This window comes from Esox lucius, chromosome 11, assembly GCF_011004845.1.
Source record: "Esox lucius isolate fEsoLuc1 chromosome 11, fEsoLuc1.pri, whole genome shotgun sequence".
Classification (NCBI taxonomy): Eukaryota; Metazoa; Chordata; class Actinopteri; order Esociformes; family Esocidae; genus Esox; species Esox lucius.
Genome location: NC_047579.1, coordinates 45,027,595 through 45,050,205, shown reverse-complemented (window position 1 = coordinate 45,050,205; position 22,611 = coordinate 45,027,595). Strand labels below are relative to the sequence as shown.

General features: G+C 39.1%; 1 protein-coding gene across 1 annotated transcript in view; it reads left to right on the top strand.

The window, feature by feature from the left end:
- Nucleotides 1–22,332, top strand: part of hs3st4 (heparan sulfate (glucosamine) 3-O-sulfotransferase 4) — a 146,527-nt gene extending 124,195 nt beyond the window's left edge. Inside the window, exon 2 of the mRNA XM_010874908.3 lies at nt 19,690–22,332. Within this exon, the coding sequence (XP_010873210.1) occupies nt 19,690–20,344 (655 nt within the window). The 3' untranslated portion in view covers nt 20,345–22,332. The remainder of the gene's footprint in view (nt 1–19,689) is intronic.
- The last annotated feature ends 279 nt before the right edge of the window (nt 22,333–22,611 follow it).

Genomic DNA, 22,611 nt, shown 5'->3' with positions numbered 1-22,611 from the left:
ATATTAAATATTTTGTTACATAGTGAAGATAATTTCTTTGAAGGTTTTTGTTAAGAATTTTACTGTTAAAGGACGTACTGTAGTATTGCTAATTCTGACTTCAACAGGAACTGCCATCTATGGGTTATAACAATGGTGCTTGAAACCTTTTCCTATACATTGTTATGGTTCGCTGTTGTGATCAGAAATACCTTATGAATTAAACATTAAAAAAATAGTACATTATAAAAAGAACTGTTTCATATTGAAACAGTTCTGTTTTGGGTATTTACTTAATAAGATTAATAAAAGACTTTGGACTCACATAGGCCTTACCCCAAGTTTGGGTACCACTGTAATCTTTTTGCTTTCTTTTTCTGTTTCAGATTTGCAACAGCCACACAAATGAGTGCCACACCACTGTTTGTCTTAGTACTAGCACACTCTGTGTAAAGCAAAGGTATTATGAGAATTTGGCAGCAAGCTATTATTGCCAGAGCCTTCCAACATGTTACTACAATAGAAGTCTCTTCTGGCAAATACACTATCCACCTGACTGACTAACACATTGTAATTACATTCAAATAAAATGTAAATGCAACATGCAACAATTCTACAATTTCACTCAGGTACAGTTCCTATATGGATATCAGTCAAAAGAAATAAATGAACTACCATTATTCTCAAATATGTTCTTCTCCACCTTTCCATTTATTACAATCCATGATCTTTTCTGTCAGATCGGGTCCCACTCACTTTGACATGTGTTTGACTTTAAACATGAATTTGAACAACCTCAGCTCAGCCACTCACATAATTGGGCTGGCCCATCTTGGTTGCCCAATGGTTATTCCTAAGTATTATATAGTTTAATGGGTAACACTTTATTTGAAGGGGTGTGCATAAGAGTGACACTGTCATGATACTGACATAATCATGACTTGACACATGAAGGAATCATTTTGAACATTTATGAATGTTGTAATTAGGTGTCATTAGGTTGATTATGTCATTTTTTATGCAAGGTTGACATTGTTTGGGATGTCTTTGTTATAACAACTTGACGTTAACTGAGACAACATAACCTGCCAATGTCTTTGTTATGACAACTTGACAATAACCAAGACAACATAACCTGTCATAATCATGGGCATAATTATCAAACTTAAAGAAACTATTTAGCCAGTATTCTGTCAGGCATAAAAGGAACTTTGCTGATCCTGAGACTGGTGCTCATACTCATATTGAGCATGCATGGCAGAAATACAAAGTGGAAATATGCAGTCATAAAGGTAATCGCATGCCTGGGTCACTGAAGATTCACCTCAAAATGATAGTGACACCACTGGTTAGCCATACACCATTATAATGTTGTCTTTGGCAGACTTTTCCATGATGTGAAAAAACAAGTCAAGTTAATATCAATGGCTTTTGCAGGGACATAGTTTGTACTGTAATTTAGTAAATGTTGATGCAGGACATCCATTCATGTAACTAGTGGTTTGTATGAACAATAGGCTAAGTACTATGCATTATTCAAGAGATAATATACATATTCCAATTTGTTAATATGAGATAGACTGGCTACTTGCGTCTTCAAATAGGTGTGACACACAAAATGTATGGTCGCATTTGGGGTTTGAATAGAATTTTGAAGGACACTTTTTTATTGAAGGACACTTACTACGGTTGACCTATAGGGGGCAGTTTGACGTGGTCTTGTTGCGTTGAGACTGATAATGATCAAAACACCTGCGCGTTATCCTGTATTCCCGGTCGGTAAAGTACAGGAGTATACTGGACCTTTCGATACAGTTTGATTGCCTGTTAAAGTGTATGTACAGGGTTGGAAAAGCGTGGTAATTATATAACTATGACAGAGACCCATGTCTATGTAAATGCCGTGACAGTGGTGCATTCCTTTGGAAAAAACTAATTTGTTACATGAGTTTATGTCCTGTGTCAACATGAACAAATGACACTACACTCTGTTTGTTAATGCATTTGTAAACCATTAATAAAGGGTGATCATTGTTAACCATTTGTTCATGTCTTGTTCGTCACTGTTTATCAATGTTCGTTCAAGGTAAACTACTGCATTTGTTAATGGTTGTTCATGTACCCTTATCGGAAAGTGTAACCAAAGTAGGATTGTTGAAAGTATATATATATTTTTTAGGAAACATTTGTTGTGCAAAGACAATAAAGGAAATGTATTCCTTTTGTTAAGGTATTTAAAAGCATTTGACAGACTTAATAAAAAAAAAATTTGACAGTATTTGACAAACTTAATGAGATATTTAAGTCCAAAATGTACCACTGTACTTGAGGTCAAGAAAAATATTAATGACACGGTTATGAATGCATTTGTCAGTGTTATAACACGTCATGACATCTTTATGACAAGTCCAAAATGTACCACTGTACTTGAAGTCAAGAGAAATATTCATGACACTATTATAGTGGTCTCATGACAACTAATGTCAAAACCAACCATATATATCAGTTGTATTTAATCCTAACACATAAAGTTGAATAGTTTTCTTCAAGTTTGATAATCAGGCCTGCTATGACTTGTTTATGACAGGTAATGTTTCTGACTAACTGCGCCACAGCATGGTATGGCGTTTGCTCCGTGGCCGACAGGAAGGCCCTGCAACGGGTGGTGGAAACCGCCCAGCACATCACTGGTACCCAGTTTCCGGCCATCGTAGACCTCCGGCACAAGCTGTGTCTGCACAGGGTGTGTGGCATCATCAGGGATCCTTCAAATCCATGCCACAAACTGTTTGCCCTCCTTCTATCAGGCAGGTGGTACAGGTCTCTTCGTTCCTCCACCAGCAGGCTCAGGAACACTTTCTTTCCATCAACTGTAACCCTGCTGAACTCTGTGACCCATCACTAACCATTTCAACCCTTTGTTCCACTGGACTCTGACACTGCCTTGCCAAGTCTGAAGTTTTCAGTTGTTACAGGTACATGTCTACCTCGGGAAACTCATTGCTGCTATCCCTGCATTTCAGTTGCACATGCTACCCTACTCCTTCAATTTCATATACTGTACTTGTTCAATTACAATAAAGTTGAATCTAATCTAATGTTGTAGTGATTAATGTCAAGTTGTAATAACAAAGACATTGACAGGTTGTGTTGACTCAGTTAATGTCAACTTGTCATGGCAAAGACATCCCAAACAATGTCAACCTTGCATAAAAAATGACATAATCAACCGAATGACACCTAATGACAACATTCATAAACGTGTCATACGTGTCATGTCCCTCTTATGCACACCCCTTCAAATAAAGTGTTACCGTTTATTGTAACAACAGAAATATTGCACAAGTAAAAATACTCCAGAATTGCCAAATGGCCAATGCGCTTGAATGTGTGTGTGTGTGAATACTTATAGATAATGAATCACCATTAATTGCATAATCCTGTGTAGTTAATCACATTTTTGGAATGTTTTAAAATGTATCTTAAAAATCTGTTTAGAAAGCAGTGCCTTATATAAAATGCTTATATTGACTTATTGGCAGCTATGGACTGTGGCCGACTTGGAATTAAGTATATATATATATATATATATATATATATATATATATATTTTAAGTTTGTTCATTATACCAGGGTGTCATTTTGCTTATAATGTCTAGGCCACCATACTGTTAGAGTGAGGCTTGGATGGGGGCCTTCACACAGTAGCTGTACTGAAGGTTGGCCACCTTCGACAGATGCAAAGTTCATACTAAATACTCCTGTCTTCATTAAATAACTTCCAAATTCAATGAATTGTGGACTAATTACATAAGCAAGGCAACTTGAATAATAGGCAAATGCACAAGGTAGGTAAGGTGGCTAGAAATGTTTATATATAAACATTAGGAAAAATATTATGCATTTTATGCATGTGCAGCATGGATGTTGTTGGTTAATTCTGTTATTGGAATATGTTTTGATTGAAACAAGGCTGGTGAAATATGGAAGCTCTGATCAAAACGTACAGTGAAGTATTTCCGAAGATTCTAAGTTTATCTTGTTATAATGAGATATAATGCGATAACAAAATTGTCTCATTCAGTGATATCCATTACACTTCTTTGGGCATCCCACTAGTTGGAGAACAGAAAAATCATGTGTGGGGATGGTTTAAGCAAGCTGATGAGAGGAACCTTGTTTTTGTCAGACAGGGCTTGGAATTGAGGTCTAACAGTTCGATCAAACCAGAGAATCTTTTTACTTGTGCTCTGAGGTCGTATAACTTAACAGCCATTTGGCAAACTAGAAAGCTTTTACTCAGGAGTGGCTTCCGACTAGCCAATCTACCATGAAGTGCTCATTGATGGAGTTCTGCAGAGATGGTTGTTCTTCTGGCAGGTTCTCCCATTTCTCTCCCAGCACAGAGAACTTAAAACTCTGTTAGAGTGGCCATGTTCTTTGTAACCGCCTTGATCAAAATGTTCCATCTGAAAGCACGACTGGAGTTTGCCAGAAAAAGTGAGAGTGACCCAGTTTGCGATGTGTGAAAATGTGTTGTGGTCAGATCTAAGATCCATAGAGTTTGGCCAAAATGCCAAACTCTATGGCCTGGTCCCAATATCCGCACTTGCCCCCTTGTGCCCCCTCAATTGCGCGTTCTCACTAAGGGGTGCAAGACCATAGGGTGTCCCAATTCTGTAGTGTTGTTCTCCAGGGGTGATCATCTGCGCCCTATTGCACACTTAATGCACCCCTTCCGCAAGTGTGCATCAGACCTGACTTTGCTGTAGGCTATTACCCAGAATCCCTGTAGTGTTGTGACGTTTCAGACAGCTAACCAATGAGGAAGCAAAACGGTTGTGCATTTCGCTGAAGACCTTAGGACGTAGTGCGGTTATTGGGACAGGCCCTGTGTGTGGCACAAACCTAACATGTCTCAACACACATCACCCGTACAGGGAAGTATGGTGGTAGCAGAATCTCACTGTTGGGATGCTTCTCATTAGCAGGGACTGGGCAACTGGTTAAGATTTGAGGAAGAACGGATGGAGCAACAGGAAAATTCAGCAGGGCAATGATCCCGAGCTGAAGGCCATAGCAACATTGGAGTTCAAAAACAAAAGTACTGATTTAAATCTGTGGCTCTATTTCAAAATGTTAGTCCACAAGCACCATCCATCCATCTGGAACTACCTGGAGCAAATCTGCCAAAATGAATGAGCCAAAATTAACCCGTGTGCAAAAATGTCTCATACTTCCCCCAAATAACTTGAAAATAACACGTGGAATCATGTAGTAGCCAAAAAAATGTTAAACAGTTTAAATACACTATATGGCCAAACGTGGACACCCCTATGAATTATTTAGTTCAGATGTTTCAGCCACACCCATTGCTCACAGGTGCATAAAATCCAGCAGATAGCCATGACATCTCTATAGACAAAAGACAAACATTGGCAGTACAAAGGTGTGACCTCAACTGCACTAAACACCTTTGGGATGAATTGGAAGGGCAATTTTTAACACTGCCTTCTTGTCCAAACATCAGTGCCTGACCTCACAAATTCTCTTTTGGCTGAATGGGCACAAATTCCAACAGAGACTCTTGTGGAAAGCCACCCCAGAAGAGTGACAGCTGTTATAGCTGCAAGGGGGGGGGACTCCATATTAATGCCAATGGTTTTGGAATGGGATGTCCAACAACTCATATACAGCTCCGAAAAAAATTAAGAGACCACTGAACCTTTTTATTTCCTTTCCAAAAAAGTCGAAAAGGAAGATTTTGAGTGAGGAACAGAATCATGCAATTTGCAGTGGTCTCTTAATATTAACCCTTCTGTTCCTCACTCAAAACCTTTTCAACTTTTTTGGAAAGGAAAGAAAAAGGTGCAGTGGTCTCTTTCCAGAGCTGTACGTGTGATGGTCAGTTGTCCACATACATTTAGCCATTCATAGTGTACATTTAATATTGTAAATTCACGAAAGTAGCCACCCTTTGCCATGATGACAGCTTTGCACACTCTTGGTATTCTCTCAACCAGCTTCATGAGGTAGTCACTTGGAATCCATTACAATTAACAAGGTGTCCCTTGTAAAATGTAAATTTGTTTATATTCTTAATGCGTTTGACACAATGTGTTGTGTTTTGACTAGATAGGGTTGGGGTACAGAAGACCATCACTATGTCTGTACTGTAGATGGTAAGTTCATTAGAGTTACCAGCTCCAGAAATCGGCAATGCTTTACAGAGTTCAAATAACAGACACATATCAAAGGAGTCTGCATGAATCAGGTCTTCATGGTGAAATTGCGGTAACGAAACCATTACTGAAGGACACCAATAAGAAGAGACTTGCTTGGGCCAAGACACATGAGAAATGGACATTAGATGGGTGGAAATCTGTTTGAGATTCATTGTTCCAACCGCCATGTCTTTGTGAGATGCAAAGTGGGTTGAACGGATGATTTCTGTATGTCTGGTTCCCACCGTGAAGCATGGAGGAAAAGGTGTGATGGTGTGGCAGTGTTTTCCTGGTGACGCTTTCTGTGATTTATTTAGAATTCAACGCACACTCAACCAGCATGGCTACCATAGTATTCTACAGCAATACGCCATCCCATCTGGTTTGTGATTAGTGGGACTATCATTTGTTTATCAACAGGACAATTACACATATCACAGCTCCAGATTTTGTAAGGGCTATTTGACCAAGGAGACTGATGGTGCAGATCAGATGACCTGGCCTCCCCAATCATCTGACCTAAACCCCATACTTTGAAGAATTGAAAATACTGTATACATGTATTTAGATTTTATGTGTGCCTTTTTTGCTTGCTACATGATTCCATTTGCATTATATCACTGTTTTAATGTCTTCACTAGTATTTTTCCATTTTAAATATGGTTCATAAAATTGTCACACTAGCCATTCGAATGATTCACTGTAGTTATTGTTAAAATGATGAAGACAGTAATATATTACTGACTACAAAATGCACTTGCATTTTAGTCACATTTTAGTCAAAATGAGGGTTAAGTTACCTATTGGCAGTGAAGATATTCAGTTTTAACTGCCACTTTATCAGGTAGTCAGCAAGCGTACAATACAATGTGAATTAATTGCAGTTAGAACTTTCTCTTGCAGTTAGAACTTTAACCTGACAAAACTTTTTAAATTGCTTTCACAGGTTGTATAGGAATATTATACTGATTCTGTAAAGAACATGGACAAATACTGACAACATGTTTAAGGTATATTCAACTGTTTTGGGGAGGAGAGAACTATTCATAAATGTTTATTTTGGGGTTAGGTAAAATGTTTTAAATGCTACAGTGTTATTGCCCATACAGCTCCGAAAAAAAAAAGGATTTTAACCCTTCTGTTCTTCACTCAAAACCTTCCTTTTCAACTTTTTTGGAAATGAAAGAAAAAGGTGCAGTGGTCTCTTTCCAAAGCTGTACGTGTGATGGGCAGTTGTCCACATACATTTAGCCATTCATAGTGTACATTAAGCAGTCTCTTAATATGTGGCTTAAATGTTTCTGGCTGCTCACATTCTCTACGGATCCAATTCAGAGGATCTCTTCACAACACAATTTCATGATATTATTATTTACAGTGGGGAGAAAAAGTATTTGATACACTGCCGATTTTGCAGGTTTTCCTACTTACAAAGCATGTAGAGGTTTTAATTTTTATCATAGCTACACTTCAACTGTGAGAGACAAAATCTAAAAATAAAATCCAGAAAATAACATTGTATAATTTTTTTATAATTTATTTGCATTTTATTGCATGACATAAGCATTTGATCACCTAGCAACCAGTAAGAATTCCAGCTCTCACAGACCTGTTAGTTATTCTTTAAGAAACCCTCCTGTTCTTCACTCATTACCTGTATTAACTGCACCTGTTTGAACTCGTTACCTGTATAAAAGACACCTGTCCACACTCAATCAAACAGACTCCAACCTCTCCACAATGGCCAAGACCAGAGAGCTGTGTAAGGACATCAGGGATACAATTCTAGACCTGCACAAGACTGGGATGGGCTACAGGACAATAGGCAAGCAGCTTGGTGAGAAGGCAACAACTGTTGGCGCAATTATTAGAAAATGGAAGGAGTTCAAGATGACGGTCAATCTCCCTCGCTCTGGTGCTCTATGCAAGATCTCACCTCGTGGGGCATCAATGATCATGAGAAAGGTGAGGGATCAGCCCAGAACTACACGGCAGGACCTGGTCAATGATCTGAAGAGAGCCGGGACCACTGTCTCAAAGAAAACCATTAGTAACACATTACGCCGTCATGGATTAAAATCCTGCAGCGCACGCAAGGTCCCTCTGCTCAAGTCAGCGCATAAATAGAGCTTTTTGTCTAAACTCCACTTGCAGTGTTTGGAGGGAAAAAAAGGATGAGTACAACCCCAAGAACACCATCCCAACCGTGAAGCATGGTGGAAACATCATTCTTTGGGGATGCTTTTCTGCAAAGGGCCCAGGATGACTGCACCGTATTGAGGGGGAGGATGGATGGGGTCATGTATCACGAGATCTTGGCCAACAACCTCCTTCCCTCAGTAAGAGCATTGAAGGTGGGTCGTGGCTGGGTCTTCCAGCATGACAACGACCCGAAACACACAGCCAGGGCAACTAAGGAGTGGCTCCGTAAGAAGCATCTCAAGGTCCTGGAGTGGCCTAGCCAGTCTCCAGACCTGAACCCAATAGAAAATCTTTGGAGGGAGCTGAAAGTCTGTATTGCCCAGCGACAGCCCCCAAACCTGAAGGATCTGGAGAAGGACTGTATGGAGAAGTGGGCCAAAATCCCTGCTGCAGTGTGTGCAAACCTGGTCAAGAACTACAGGAAATGTATGATCTCTGTAATTGCAAACAAAGGTTTCTGTACCAAATATTAAGTTCTGCTTTTCTGATGTATCAAATACTAATGCCATTCAATAAAATGCAAAATAATCACTTAAAAATCATACAATGTGATTTTTTTTTTATTCCATCACTCACAGTTGAAGAGTACATATGATAATAATTACAGACTTCTACATGCTTTGTAAGTGGGAAAACATGCAAAACGGCAGTGTCTCAAATACCCACTGTATATATTGTGTATATAAAACAATAATATTGTATAATATGTTTTGTCTTAGCTTCTTAGTCCCCCACAGTCTTGGGCCCAAGAGCTTCAGCCCTGATAATTCAACCCTGGACAATGAGGAGCTGAAGCAAGCACACTTCTAATTGTTTTGCTTGCTTGCCACTATAACTCTCCCACTCCCACTGCCTAATCTGAGCACTGTCACCAGCTTTTATAGAGAGCCTGGAGGCGGAACCACCCAACACAACTAGAAGGGAATGAGAGGTCCTCTGTTGATGAGAATGGAGCATCTAAGAGCCAGTATGTGACACCTTTCAATGGCAGAGTTTAACATTTATGGGCAACAGAAAATAAGCTACATTCACTAGTAAAATAACGAATTATCTAACTTTTGCAACAAATCATCAAAATAAAGAAACAGATAAGTCTACAAAATCAGGTTTCTATTTTTTACTGAAAGTATCCCTTTTAAATATTGCGTAATAAGTTCATAAATAGTATCCAATAAGAGCAGAAGATTTTGACAGCAGTACTAGTGCTTATCTAGTGCTTCTTGGTAAATTCGTGCAGTCACAATTTGTTGGGTCTCATTAAATGCTAGTTTATGGCTTGAGAGTTGCCTACATGCTATGAAGTAATAGAAAAGCTATACTGTGTTAGATTCTGTCCATTTGTGATCCATGAACAAAATGAATGCAACCGGAAGTCAGGGGAGAGCCTTTATTCAGCATGAGATTTACGATGATAACCTTCCATAGTTCTTTCATTGTTCTCTCCAAATGCTTACAACGTAAACAGTCATATATACCAGGACACATAGAAGGTGGTCAGTGTTCATAGCCAACCATCACACAGACTATTATAAGAAGTAGTTTGTCCTGCAAAATACCCTTGTATGGCGTATTTCAACCTATGACCCAAGGGTCTATTCAGAGAGTCCTATGACAGTCACATACACAGTTCCTAACAGGTGTATGGAGAGGATGTTTGGGACCCATCAGTAATGGGACATCACATTTCCTACCTAGTGTCCTTCATACATAGATAGTTAGGACTCTCATACATTGTGTCAAGCTTAATTCAATTACTTTCATGCTCAATATCTATCAACTGTACCAACTAACAAAAAAGACTAACACGTAAAACATAAACTACATAATTATGTACATACAGTAGATATAAAAAGTCTACACACCCCTATGAAAATTCCAGAATTTGTGATGTAAAAGAATGAGACAAAGATAAATAATTTTTAATGTGACCTATAATGTGAACAATTCAATTGAAAAACAAACTGTAATCTTCGAGGGGGAAGAATAAAGAATACAAATCTCACAATAACCAAGTTGTATAGGTTTGCACAACCTCTTATAGAGTGGGGAGAACGAGTATTTGATACACTGCCGATTTTGCAAAGCATGTAGAAGTCTGAAATTTCTATCATGTTTACTCTTCAACTGTGAGTGACAGAATCTAAAACAAAAATCCAGAAAATCACATTGTATGATTTTTAAGTAATTAGCATTTTATTGCATGACATAAGTATTTGATACATCAGAAAAGCAGAACTTAATATTTGATACAGAAACCTTTGTTTGCAATTACAGAGACCATACGTTTCCTGTAGTTCTTGACCAGGTTTGCACACACTGCAGCAGGGATTTTGGCCCACTCCTCCATACAGACCTTCTCCAGATCCTTCAGGTTTGGGGGCTGTCGCTGGTCAATAAGGACTTTCAGCTCCCTCCAAAGATTTTCTATTGGGTTTAGGTCTGTAGACTGGCTAGGCCACTCCAGGACCTTAAGATGCTTCATACGGAGCCACTCCTTAGTTGCCCTGGCTGTGTGTGTTTCGGGTCGTTGTCATGCTGGAAGACCCAGCCATGACCCATCTTCAATGCTCTTACTGAGGGAAGGAGGTTGTTGGCCAAGATCTTGTGATACATGGCCCCATCCATCCTCCCCCTCAATACGGTGCAGTCGTTCTGTCTCCTTTGCAGAAAAGCATCCCCAAAGAATGATGTTTCCACCTCCAAGCTTCACGCTTGGGATGGTGTTCTTGGGGTTGTTCTCATCCTTCTTCTTTCTCCAAACACTGCAAGTGGAGTTTAGACAAAAAGCTCTATTTTTGTCTCATCAGACCACATGACCTTCTCCCATTCCTCCTCTGGATCATCCAGATGGTCATTGGCAAACATCACATGCGCTGGCTTGAGCAGGGGGACCTTGCGTGCGCTGCAGGATTTTAATCCATGATGGCGTAGTGTGTTACTAATGGTTTTCTTTGAGACTGTGGTCCCAGCGCTCTTCAGGTCATTGACCAGGTCCTGCCGTGTAGTTCTGGGCTGATCCTTCACCTTCCTCATGATCATTGATGCCCCACAAGGTGAGATCTTGCATGGAGCCCCAGACCAAGGGATATTGACTGTCATCTTGAACTTCTTCCATTTTCTAATAATTGCGCCAACAGTTGTTGCATTCTCACCAAGCTGCTTGCGTATTGTCCTGTAGCCCAACCCAGCTTTGTTCAGGTCTACAATTTTATCCTTGATGTCCTTACACAGCTCTCTGTTCTTGGCCATTGTGGAGAAGTTGGAGTATGTTTGATTGAGTGTGTGGACAGGTGTCATTTATACAGGTAACGAGTTCAAACTGGGGCAGTTAATACAGGTAATGAGTGGAGAACAGGTGGGCTTCTTAAAGAAAAACTAACAGGTCTGTGAGAGCCGGAATTCTTACTGGTTGGTAGGTGATCAAATACTTATGTCATGCAATAAAATGCAAATTAATTATTAAAAAAAGTATACAATGTGATTTTCTGGATTTTTGCTTTGCAAGTAGGAAAACTTACAAAATCGGCAGTGTATCAAATACTTGTTCTCCCCACTGTAACTGGGGATGTGGCTATTAACATTCAAACTCATTAGAAGTCATTACACACCAGCCATCATTTAAAGTGACTCTGATTAATCACAAATAAAGTTCAGCTGTTATAGTAGGTTTTCCTGACATTTTCGTAATCGCATCTCAGAGCAAAAGCCATGGTCCGCAGAGAGCTTCAAAAGCATCAGAGGGATATCATTGTTGATAAATATCAGTCAGCAGAAGGGTACAACATAATTTCCAAAGCCTTAGATGTACCATGGATCACAGTGAAGACAGTCATCATCAAGTGGAGAAAATATGGCACAACAGAGACTTTACCAAGAACTGGACATCCCTCCAAAATTTATGAAAATACAAGAAGAAAACTGGTCAGGGAGGCTTCCAAGAGGCCTACAGCAACATTAAAGGAACTGCAGGAATTTCTGGCAAGTACTGGCTGTGTGCTACATGTGACAACACTCTCCCGTATTCTTCAAATGAATGGGCTATGGGGTAGGGTGGCAAGACAGAAGCATTTTCTTACAAAGAAAAACATCCAAGCCCAGCAGAAGTTTGCAAAAATAAACATCAAGACCTCCAAAAGCATGTGGAAAAATGTGTTATGGTCTGATGAAACCAAGGTTGAACTTTTTGGCCATAATTCCAAAAGGTATGTTTGGCACAAAAACAACACTGTACATCACCCAAAGAACACCATACTACAGTGAAGCATGGTGGTGGCAGCATCATGCGTTGTGGCTATTTTTCTTCAGCTGGAACCACGGCTTTAATCAGAGTGAAGGGAATTATGAACAGTTCCAAATAACAGGCAATTTTGGCACAAAACCTTCAGGCGTCCGTTAGATAGCTAAAAATTAAGAGGAAGTTCACCTTTCAGCACGATACCGACCCAAAGCACACATCCAAATCCACCAAAGCTTGGCTTCACCAGAAGAAGATTAACGTTTTGGAATGGCCCAGACCTGAATCCAATTGAACATCTGTGTTCAATTGATTTGATTTGACAGATTTGGAGCGTTTTTGCAAAGAAGAGTGGGCAAATATTGCCACGTCAAGATGTGCCATGCTAATAGACTCCTACCCATAGAGACTGAGTGCTGTAATAAAATCAAAAGGTGCTTCAACAAAGTATTAGTTTAAGGGTGTGCACACTTATGCAACCAGGTTATTGTGAGATTTTTATTCTTTATTCTTCCCTGTCAAAGAGTTTGTTTTTCAATTGAATTGTTCACGTTGTAGGTCACATTAAAGGTGGAAAAAGTTCTGACATGATTTATCTTTGTCTCATTCTTTTACATCACAAGAACCTGGCATTTTAGCAAGTGGATTTTTATATCCTTTTCATGTGAACTGTAATGTTCTTTTTGCACACATGGAGAGTGGGGTTACAGCCAGGGAATAAGCAAACAAAAATGGTGATCCTGGAGAAATTTGTATTTTACCAGTCTTGCACAAGGGCTAAAAAACAGGCTTTTACCTTGTCAGCTTAGGGATTTAATGCAGTAAACCTTTGGTTTCATTGTCATGCCCGTGGTATTTTATTGTATATATCATTGCTTTTAGCATTTTGGTTTCAGACTACATGGTTTATAAAATAATGTTTTTTATTTAACTCCATGTACAGAGATATCAAGCTGAGACCCAGGTCTCTCTTACTATTGAGCCATGTAATACAGCATGCAGATATAAAAACTTGGAATGGTGACATTTGTGTGAGCCGTTTTCTATCACTTATTTGCCCATCAAGTAAATGATATCATGTCATCGTGTGGAACTGTGGGTCAATTAACCTTGTCAGAGTAGGCCCACTGATTCTAGTTTGTGAGCTAGGCAGATTACTGCCTGGGAAGGTCTCCACACTGGAAGTCTGATGTAGGGGGAGTGGGGGAATCTTTCAAATAACGCATCTCTAACTTTGTACAGTACTAATGCAATTAGTAAAATCAGTCACATTATGAAATGCTACAAAATTAATTATAATTCATTCATAATAGTATGAAAATATTGTTTCACAATTTTTTTCTGGATTGTGTGAAATCGTTAGGAAATTATAAAACCAGTCTGCATACCACCAAGGTGAATTAGTTTAGTCTTGACTGTTGATTGACAGAAAAGGTCTAAGGCATCAGGTGCCCGGTTTAGGAAAAAAGAGGAAAGAGGAGAAATGCGCATACAATAAAGTCATCTATCTATGAATATAATATTATGTAATATTATGTACTGTAATGAAAAAGACTAGTATAACACACTGTTAGTGTGTTTCTTACTACGCTATTACACATAGGGAGAAAATATTCAGTTTTCTGTCCAACTGTAACATTGAAGCATGTTGAGTCAGGACACAAGCGCAGGGAGAACCAACAGCATTTGTTAAAAGAACTAAACAAAAACTTTGCAAAATCACAGGACAACAGAAAACTAAACAACCTGACACATGGGTGAAACCAATACAAAGACCGACAAGAAACATTGTGGAAGCTGAACTTTAATAGGGTCCAAGATGAGCGGAAAAAGGTGTCTGTGACAGAATGTGAAACCAGCTAGCTAACATAACACTGGATGTAATTTCACACAGTTTCACCATAATAATGTGTATAGCCTGTAGCAAAACAATTGTAACCTAACTAGCACATTATTGATTTGGTTAACTTTCATTGAGGTGACATCAGAAAGATTTTCTGTGATTGTATTGACTAGGTCCTGAGCTCAGTAAGGGGAATTTCCAATGCTGTAGGCTAACTTAAGGACATCTTTCTTATGCTGTTATTTGGCATCTGTTGTGATAGTTTGACTCTTTTGGGGTGTCTTATGTAATAATTAGCCAAGGAGGTTGTATAGTTCATTTGGTTCCTACTCAGAAGGTTTGATAAATTGTGCGTAATGACATGTATATTTAATTGGGCAACACATTTAGGGTGTCAGACTTGTATATTTTATTTCAATACAAATTTGGGAGCACTTCTGAAAGATTTTTAATTTTTAATTAAATATTGGGATATATGATTTTGGAACTATTTTTAATTAAATATTGGGATATGTTTTGTGCATCATTCTGGTTTAATTTACATTTTATGCAACGTCCCAACTTTTTTGGAAATGGGGTTGTATTTATTGCTGTCCATTTATTGATAAAATGATGAAAAAGTGAAGGTGTCAATAATATAGTAAAACTAGAACAGTGCTCTGGATTCAAGACAATATTGGTAACCCATTTAATGTTACCTGTTGATAGTTTTATGCCACCTGGTACTTTCCCAAATGTGAAGTGGTTTTAAAAGTTTTTTGCCCACATGCTTATCCACACAATGAAGGATGTCCTTCATTCTTGCCACTCATGCTGGGGCATTAGTATGAAAGAGATGCATGAAGTTACGTCCATTGATGGTCAGCTACAACAAAATCTCATGTGTGACTGGATGAGTGTGCCTAGCTGTTGTTCACATGCAAGCCAGGAAATCTATCAAGTTCAATCTGTCATTTTATTAATCGGTTCTGCTTAACTGAACCACATCTGCCCCCCCATTGCCTCTATTGTACTGTACTCAGGTGTGACCAGCTATTTGTGCTTTATTTTATGCCAATAAATTATCTACAGTGTTTTTGTAAGGTAAATAAATGAGATTGAGAGACAACAGGGGTTACAGATATGTTTTTACTTACAATTAATTGTTGCCGTGAAGCAAAATACAGGCCATGTCTGATTGTTGTTGTAATTTTAATACCAACTATACAACATAGAATATGGAGGGCTATTGTGGGCAAATTGTTTGTTTGTATCCTGAAGTACTCTCATCAGCTCACCCAAAGGCACATAAACACAAGCAGGCAAAAGTAACAATATAAATATTTAAATGGCTTGCGGGTTCCTAGTATTATAGACCTGTATATAGGAGGGCTAATAAAAGAGTCTGGTTTGAAAATACATTTTCATTAGGGATGGATCTGCTGAGTATGGGCTCCATTTTGATCTAAGCCACTGTTTTCACAACACTTAAAATTGTGATACAGAAAATGAACTTGAAATCTCACGATAACATCTTTTGAATCCACAAGATGTGATTGCTCCTATTCTCCTACTCTGGCTTTAATGTTGTAAACTCATTTACTGGGCAATGTACAATTATAATGGCCTAATCATGCAGTTTATTATGATATTCCAAGGATCCATTAAGTATTTTTTTCCCCCTCGCCTTTGTTTTATTTGATGATTTTCTATGTCCAAAGGGCATGGGAACATTGCTTCAGATCTCAGCGCAGCAGCCTGCTGTTGTGGGTAGAAAAAGTGCCTGGCTCCCTCACTGTTGGAAGTGGAATGGTCTTCAGGGGATCTCAGGAAGAGAGCAGGGAAAAGGTTTTGATCAGGACCAGCTGTCAATTCTCTCCTTAAATGTTCCATTGATGCACAATGTTCTGCTGCAGAATAACGGGCTCACATACAGCGGGGGAAGCTGTGTTATGTTTTAATTAAACTCACCTCTCCTTCTTTTTCTCACTAGCAAATTGTTTACAAACGTTGTGCTCATTACAAATACCGAGGAACATTCCAGAGCTGGAATATGGAAGCATGCCAGCAAACAGCTGCTACAGGTGTTTTGAACTGTACTCCCGCTTCTGTTCTCAGAATAACACCTTCACCCACTTACAGACAAACGAAAATCAATTTACAGTATATTTCATAATAAGTAAACAAATGCAGTTTTCTCCCTAAATTGTGCCCCTTTCTGTGTGGACAAAAGGCTCAGGGATTGTACAAATGCCATATATGAAATGGTGGAAAAAGCTTTGGGGAGAAGAAGTTGAAGCCAAATGAGAGATTGGAGCAGGTTTTATTACTGTGCCAGTGTTTGTAAGAAAGGACCAAGCCTCACAGCAGAAATGGTCTCCATGCTCCAAGAAACAGCTTGGTATTATTAGTATCTGGTATGCAAATGGCTATGATTCCCAACTCATCATGCCTCAAAAAAAATTCCTTTAACGGCATTAACAGGATATAATGAATGATATTTAATGAGGAAAATGCATGGGCATGTTTCACACCCCAGACACAGTAGCCATTGTTACTTTTGTAGCCAATCCAGGCGGATGAATTCTGCATTAATTTTGCCTCTTTGTGAAATGGTTTAAAGATTCCCAGTGGACTAATAGTGGCACCCAACCTGGCGAGGCAACTATCTTACAATAGGTGTTTGTTTGAGTCTAGCCCAACATCCACTTGCTCTATCCAATCAGTGGTTTGGTTGGAGGATTCAAAGGACATTCAATTTGCATGAGTTTGAAACACAAGGCAGAAATGATCAGTGCTGTCATCCTGCGTTTTCCTCTGTATATTAGAATGGAGAGAAGCAATTCATTTGCCTTTAACTTCAAAGCAGTGAAGGAAATGCATCTTGGAGACTGAGAGACACCATTTCGGTCCCCAAGTAGTGTTCATTAAAAATCCCTTTTTCCTGTTTACAACATACTACTCCAGCACACCCGGCTTTCAAAGTACTGAATAAAATGACATTTTCTTCCTTCTTATATAGAGAACTGCGGCTTTGTCCTCATATAGTATTCCAACAGTTTATTCCCCTCACTAACTTGATAGAGATAAGAGTTCACTCTGTCCTGTGTGACAAAACCTCTGCATCCAAATCTGGTTCAGGAGCAGAAAGCGAATGACTCACTGTCTTTCAAGAAACTTTTAGACCTTACACTTAGTTAATGTATAAATTAAGAGGGTCTGCCATTATGGTACGGTACATGAGGTAAATGTTGTGTTGTGGTCTGATGAGTAAACAGCAGATGGTTTGCAGGGCCTCTTTAGTGTTCTATGTTTTATTTACCTACCCACCTGAATGACCCACGTTGAGCTTAACAGCTGATGCGTAGAGAAATGAGAGTTAACCATTTGCTCTTGTTTACTTCAGTTCCGCTAGAGTGCAAGGCCAGAGGAGTCATCTGCCTGCGCATGCAGGAAAATTAGCTTGTTTATCTGAGTTGTGATTCCTGTTCAGCCTAACCGTCCCACTGACATTTTGATGTACATGATCCATGACTGATTCATTCTCAATCAAAATGAGTTCGACCTCAATCAGAGATTAAGGTGTTGCGCGTTTGTGCAAACTCCATATTTTTGTAATTAAACATATAATGATTCGCACTGAGGACAATAGCTTGTTGTGTGGCTGACTTAAATAAAAGAGGTCACCTTGAGCGTAAATTATCTGTCCTGTCAATGGGATTTTTTTTTGCAGAGGCATGACACATTCTACCATGTGTTTATGGTTCCATATAAATGGTGCATTTCACAGGATGTCTCAGGGTGACTCATTGTGGTGTGTTTTTATTGAGTTACCTTTCTCTGTGCTTTTATTTTCATACACAGTTATAGCACAACTTGGTACCATCTAAAATAGTTTATCAATGACTTTGGAGGCTTTGAGGGGATCAACCCTAACCATTCAGTACTACACTGAAAAGGTGTGAAACATTCATGCTATGTTATCTATGTTATGTTATCTAGTCACTAGGCTATCTGTAGAAGTAGCTCCAGCTTAAGTATATTGAGACAAACTTAATCCAGAGGGAAATTACCCATCAGGAGGGCAATGTTGTTGCTGAAATGAAATGACCAGACCACTTGTGAGACTTGAGGGCCAGTGTCCATTTGGTGTGAAGGGAATCAATTTGTATGTACATACTATTTGATGGGTTTAATCTTGTAAATGCTATTATCTGCAAAGAGGTCATTTAAGCAGTGTCCATAGACTTGTATTTGATAATATATAGTATATTTCAAATCTAAAACCCAAACATTGTCGCTGGGATGTCCCTGGGACGTGAGTGGGTTCATTGTCCCCTGAATATCCTTAGGACATGCCCTGTTTGTTGTGTATACCATTCAAAGGTTTTAATTTGGCCAATTTAGAACACAATCATGTCTAAACAAATGAAAAACAATGTAAACATTTAGTATTGATTTGCTTGAGGCAAACATAATGCTTTATTATCCATAGAGAGAAAGGCCATAGAGAAACTGTAGGAACAAATTTGCTTCCGCATTGATTTATCCCACAACTCAGCCACAGAGACAAAGTTGAACATAATATTTGCGACACTGGCAATTGCTTTCCTGTTATCCCTGAGATAAATCTCTCATGGCAGGGGCATTTCTTTTATACTACAAATGATCACAAAGAATATCATAATTAATCACTGTTCCCCTCAATGAACAGCCCCTAACCTTAAACATGGAATAGAGGGAAAGAAAGGGAATAAGTGTCTTCCACACAATGCATAATAAGTGTTTGTGAATACTAAGGAATAAAAGGCAGGCACACAGTGTGGAGCATACAGAATAAATGTATGACAAAACAATACCCCAGGCACCAGCACTGTTAATGATATGCAGTGAACTCATTATTAAAGTTCCAAAACAGATCCTGGAGTAACACAGATGGAGTCAATTAAGCAATGAGCATACTTGCTCACTTGCCGTTTCATCTTCTTTCTTTTATCTTCCACATATTACTCCATGGATGTAATTAGCTGTGTTTCTTCTTGCTACATGTTGTCCAGAATTAATAATGGTTATTTCCACTTGTAATTTCAAATAATTTACTGCTTCATAAATGTACAACATTTGCTTGTGCCCTGTCCTTGAGTACCTAATTTGTGTTGCAGTAGGTGTAAGGAGTACAGTGTTAATCAGACAAAGCTAACTGCTGGTTTCTGGTCCTGTTTTCACAGAGACCTGATGCCTTCGACTCTGGAGGGACAGATCACCATGGAGAAGACACCCAGTTACTTTGTGACTAGCCATGCCCCCAAGCGCATCCACACGATGGCCAGGGATATTAAGCTAATCATTGTGGTTCGTAACCCTGTCACAAGGGCCATTTCAGACTACACTCAGACTCTGTCCAAAAAACCAGAGATCCCAACTTTTGAGGTTTTGGCTTTCAAAAACCGGACGCTGGGCCTAATAGATGCGTCGTGGAGTGCTCTACGTATAGGGATTTATGCTCTCCACTTGGAGACGTGGATGCAGTACTTCCCTCTCTCCCAGATGCACTTTGTCAGCGGAGAGAGGCTTATCATTGATCCCTCTGGTGAGATGGCCAAGGTGCAGGACTTTCTGGGACTCAAGCGGATTGTCACGGATAAACACTTTTATTTTAACAAAACTAAAGGATTTCCTTGCCTGAAGAAGCCAGAGGACAGCAGCACCCCGAGATGTCTTGGCAAATCTAAAGGAAGAACTCACCCTAAAATTGACCCAGACGTTATCCGCCGACTACACAAATTCTACAAACCCTTTAACATGATGTTCTACCAAATGACTGGCCAGAACTTTGAGTGGGAGCTGGAGGTGGGCAGTGACTTTTGGAGCTCTCAGAACTAAGTAAACTACATCCTCACGGCACAGCCACACCACCAGCCTTCTCAATAACAGAAGAACTACCACCCGTCCCTACTGCTTGATCCTCCAAGAGAGTGCTTGAGCACGTCAATCAATCATGGCTGTTTTTGCAAAAGTGTCTGTATCCATAGCAAAAAGAGTTTACCGACATGCTTCTGTTCTCTCCCTCAATATTTGTTGTGTTGATGGTGGCAAAAGCATTGTATATACTATACATACAAATATATTTATATTTGTGAAAGGGAGACGATTTTATTCCTTTTGTTTTTAAAACATAGAGCAGATAGAGTATTTAAATCATGTCGACTATGACGATGCATGCATGCGATAAGTTAAGTGTCCTTATACCTCCTGAGCCCCACGGGTCTATTCTGCGTGTTTTTTCTCCCTTTACTTTTCATACTGTTTGTTGCCCTCTCATCCACACCCACCAGCATACAGTACAGAACAGTCATTATACCCAGATGACTGAGGCCATGAAGTATTCTGGTTGATTTATTTAAAACTCCAATTTCTGCTTTAGAGATGCAAATAAATATATTAGTCTTGTATTTACAATAATCCCTTGACATGACTCTCATGTCATTTTAGAAATTGTCTGTGTATGTTTTCTGTGGAGACAATCCCTTTTTGTCAATCCAGGTTTACCAAAGCATACCTTTAATTTCCTCAGAATCAATATTTTTGTTGACCTGCACTAGTAAATGACAGATTTAAAGAAATGTACAGTACATCTATTTCAAATTGTTTTGTATATCATCTTATGTGAGGCTAGAATTGGCATATATCATCTCGTTTTTTCTCCCCACAATTATCAAGGGATTACTGTGAAGATGACACGCTCCTTCAGAAAACAAAGTACCTTATGTTGACAAATTTGAAGTTATTTTGAGGTGTACACAAAGTCTATTATAAATGGAGAAAAACAAATTTTATATAGAGCTATTATATGATTAATTTGACAGATGTAATACAAAGCTATTTCCTGTGAGTTCTTCTGTCTCCTAGCTTGAGACTTACAAGCCAATATGGTTCTCTTTTTGTCATGGTTACATTGATGAGGTGAAGAAATACAGAGTACCAAACAGAAGGGTGTTAAGAAACATCTGGTCCCATGGAGTCTTCTGTCATTAAGCGATTAATGGGTTAATTAAGTAAACCTGTCTCTGGAACATCATTGTCAAAGTCAAAGTGAGGATTTGTTGCAGATGCTATTATGCACAGGTTTACCCAGTAAATCTCATATTGTTATGACTGTATCATGTATCTGACTGGAATCTTAGTCTGTCTGTTAGGAAACATTATGTACATCAGCGCGTCGCAAACCGGCTTGTGATCAACGGCATTGAGGTATGTAAACATGGCACAGATAATAATTACAACAGGGTTTTACAGTCCTTTTCTGCTTTTCTATAAATGTGACTTTACTTCTAAGTTTAAAATAAGAACTTTTGGAATAGCTTGCAGTGATCCTGTCTGCTGTCTAACTACTGTCTCTGGACTTCATCAATTGAGACAATCAATACAGTCAATGAGTCAATAAATACAGTCTTCTAGACATCAATGGTCGACCACAGCTATGATGCATTACACTGTTAATCTTCCCTGTTTTCTGGCGGCCACGCTAAGCTGGATTGGTTCACTCTCTGTCGGCCTCTCCATCACCATGGGGAGTCTGGGTCCAGCAGCTAGTTACACAGAGCAATTCATTCAATCAAAGTACCAACTATACTGCCCTTTCTAGCACCAAACCTGAACACTTACCTCAAAGCCTCAGTTTCCCAGAGTCACACCTTACACTTTGATACTGCTCTGTGCAGACATCCCCTGGTGTCTTCCTCTGAACCTCTTTTTCTCTCCATCCCTGGGGCACACTCTCATTCATCACACGGTTCTTTCTGTCTAGCACAAGTTTTGCTGTTCAGTTCAGAACAAAGATATGGGTTCATAAATAACCAACAATAAATATATACCCCTATCCCTTTAAGTATGTATATATACAGTATATTAGTACTGTACACTGCTCAAAAAACTCTAAAGTCAATTAAACTTCAGGGATATCAGTCTGTCCAGTTAGGAAGCATAAGCAATAGTGAATCAATGTCACCAGTTTCGGTGCAAACGAAAGTGACAACAGGTGCACTGGAGAGACAACAGTTAGACAACCCCCAAAAAGGGAATGTTTTTTTTCAGGTGGTGGCCACAGACAATCACTCTCTCCTTATCCTTCCTCACTGATTCTTCTCTTG